Raw genomic sequence first — 1544 nt, forward strand, 5'->3', positions numbered from 1 at the left:
TTTTCCCATGAGATGGTCCGAGCTGGTTTTCTCATCGAAAATATTCTTCCTTTTTCCCTGTGTACGTTGTGCATGCGGCAAAAATGCTATACACACGGAATAAATCCACAGCCCTTTACTGGTGGGGGTGGGCGCCAAACCCCGTATTAGTCCGTTGATATAGGAAAGCCGGTGCATGCGGTGCATCGTCACTTCCTGTTCGCTTGATGAATCCCTTTGTCATCGATCGTGGGCCTTTCACATCCCTTCGCTAACGGAGTTAATTCATGTTCAGTCGATTGAATTTCGTTTCTGCTCCCACTGCGACGAGTTGAAACGACGGCATGCATTCCGTGTTAATGCCTGCTCACCGGGAAACTAAACGACTTCCAAGTCCCATGCGAGCGTGCGCCCGCGCCTTCACTCCTCTCGCCTAGAAAAGCCCTATAAGGAGGCGCATATGTATAGCCTATAGTGATCTAGCCTGCGAAGCCCGTCACTCTTTAGCTCTCGCCATGGCCACCAACTCCACCTCTGCAGCTAGCCATGCCAAGTGCCTGCCGAAGACCTCGTCGAGATGCATCACCCCTACCTTCACCTCAACGCATGATTTCGAGATCACCATTTACCCGCTGCTCGAAGGCATCGGCGTCGAAAAGCTCGTCAGCTCGACCGTCTTCACCGTCGGTGGCTTCAAGTGGACAATAAGCTTCTTCCCGGACGGCGTGAGACATGGCAGTTTTGGCAACGCTTCGGCGTTCTTGAACTGCCTCAGCCCGGAAAAGGATGTGAGAGGAAGGTTCACCTTGAACTTGCTGGGCAAAAGTGGAGCACAGGTTACGAAGTTTGACGAGATAGAGTATACCTTTACGGCCGAATGCATTTATCGGGGCTATCCTCAGTTCGTGGACAGATCGAGGCTGAGATCAGTATCGCTTGAAAACAATGGGAGTGTCACTATCCGCTGCGTTCTCACCGTGATCGGAGAACCCTATACTGAGGGGAAACGTGCCATTCTGCCGCCGCCTCCGCTGCCGATTCTGTGTGAGAGCAAGAAATTTGTTATCCGCAACTTGGCGGCACCCCTGAAGAAATCCAAGCATGCCAAGATTGGACTTGGAGGCGAAGTGGATGCTGTGCTCACAGATTATCTGTCCGGCTCTGCTTGAAGCCATTAGCCATGCCATATATTGCGTCTGCGTGGGCTTTATTACTAATAAGTTTGCAATTCTCTCGTTTATGTTCTCTGTACTTTGTAGTTGGCTTTTAGTACTTTATGAACTACTGCGCTGTATGCAGCTTTGGTTTCGTTCTGAGTAAACATTGATAATGGGATAATTCTGTGTACTTGCGGGTTACACACGCGATTTTTGTATGATGTTCCCATTGATGATGGCTGCTGCCCACAAAACATATATATGTGATGAACGGCTGTGGTTTTGTGTACTTGCTGGTCTCTGCCGAGCGATTCGGACTAGATAGGCTAAGGGGTGCTTTGTGAAAGCAAGCTCTGTGAGAGCATTCACGTCGAGACTGTTGGATTCATGACTCCATGGAATGTGCTA

At 49.9% G+C, this 1544-nt stretch overlaps 1 protein-coding gene across 1 annotated transcript; it reads left to right on the forward strand.

Annotated features, from left to right (window-relative positions):
* Positions 1-494: 494 nt before the first annotated feature.
* LOC123055956 (BTB/POZ and MATH domain-containing protein 2-like) lies at positions 495-1148 on the forward strand. Its single transcript, XM_044479750.1, has one exon. The coding sequence runs from the start codon at positions 495-497 to the stop codon at positions 1146-1148; it is 654 nt and encodes a 217-aa protein (XP_044335685.1).
* The last annotated feature ends 396 nt before the right edge of the window (positions 1149-1544 follow it).

Source organism: Triticum aestivum, chromosome 2D (assembly GCF_018294505.1).
Source record: "Triticum aestivum cultivar Chinese Spring chromosome 2D, IWGSC CS RefSeq v2.1, whole genome shotgun sequence".
NCBI classification, from domain to species: domain Eukaryota; kingdom Viridiplantae; phylum Streptophyta; class Magnoliopsida; order Poales; family Poaceae; genus Triticum; species Triticum aestivum.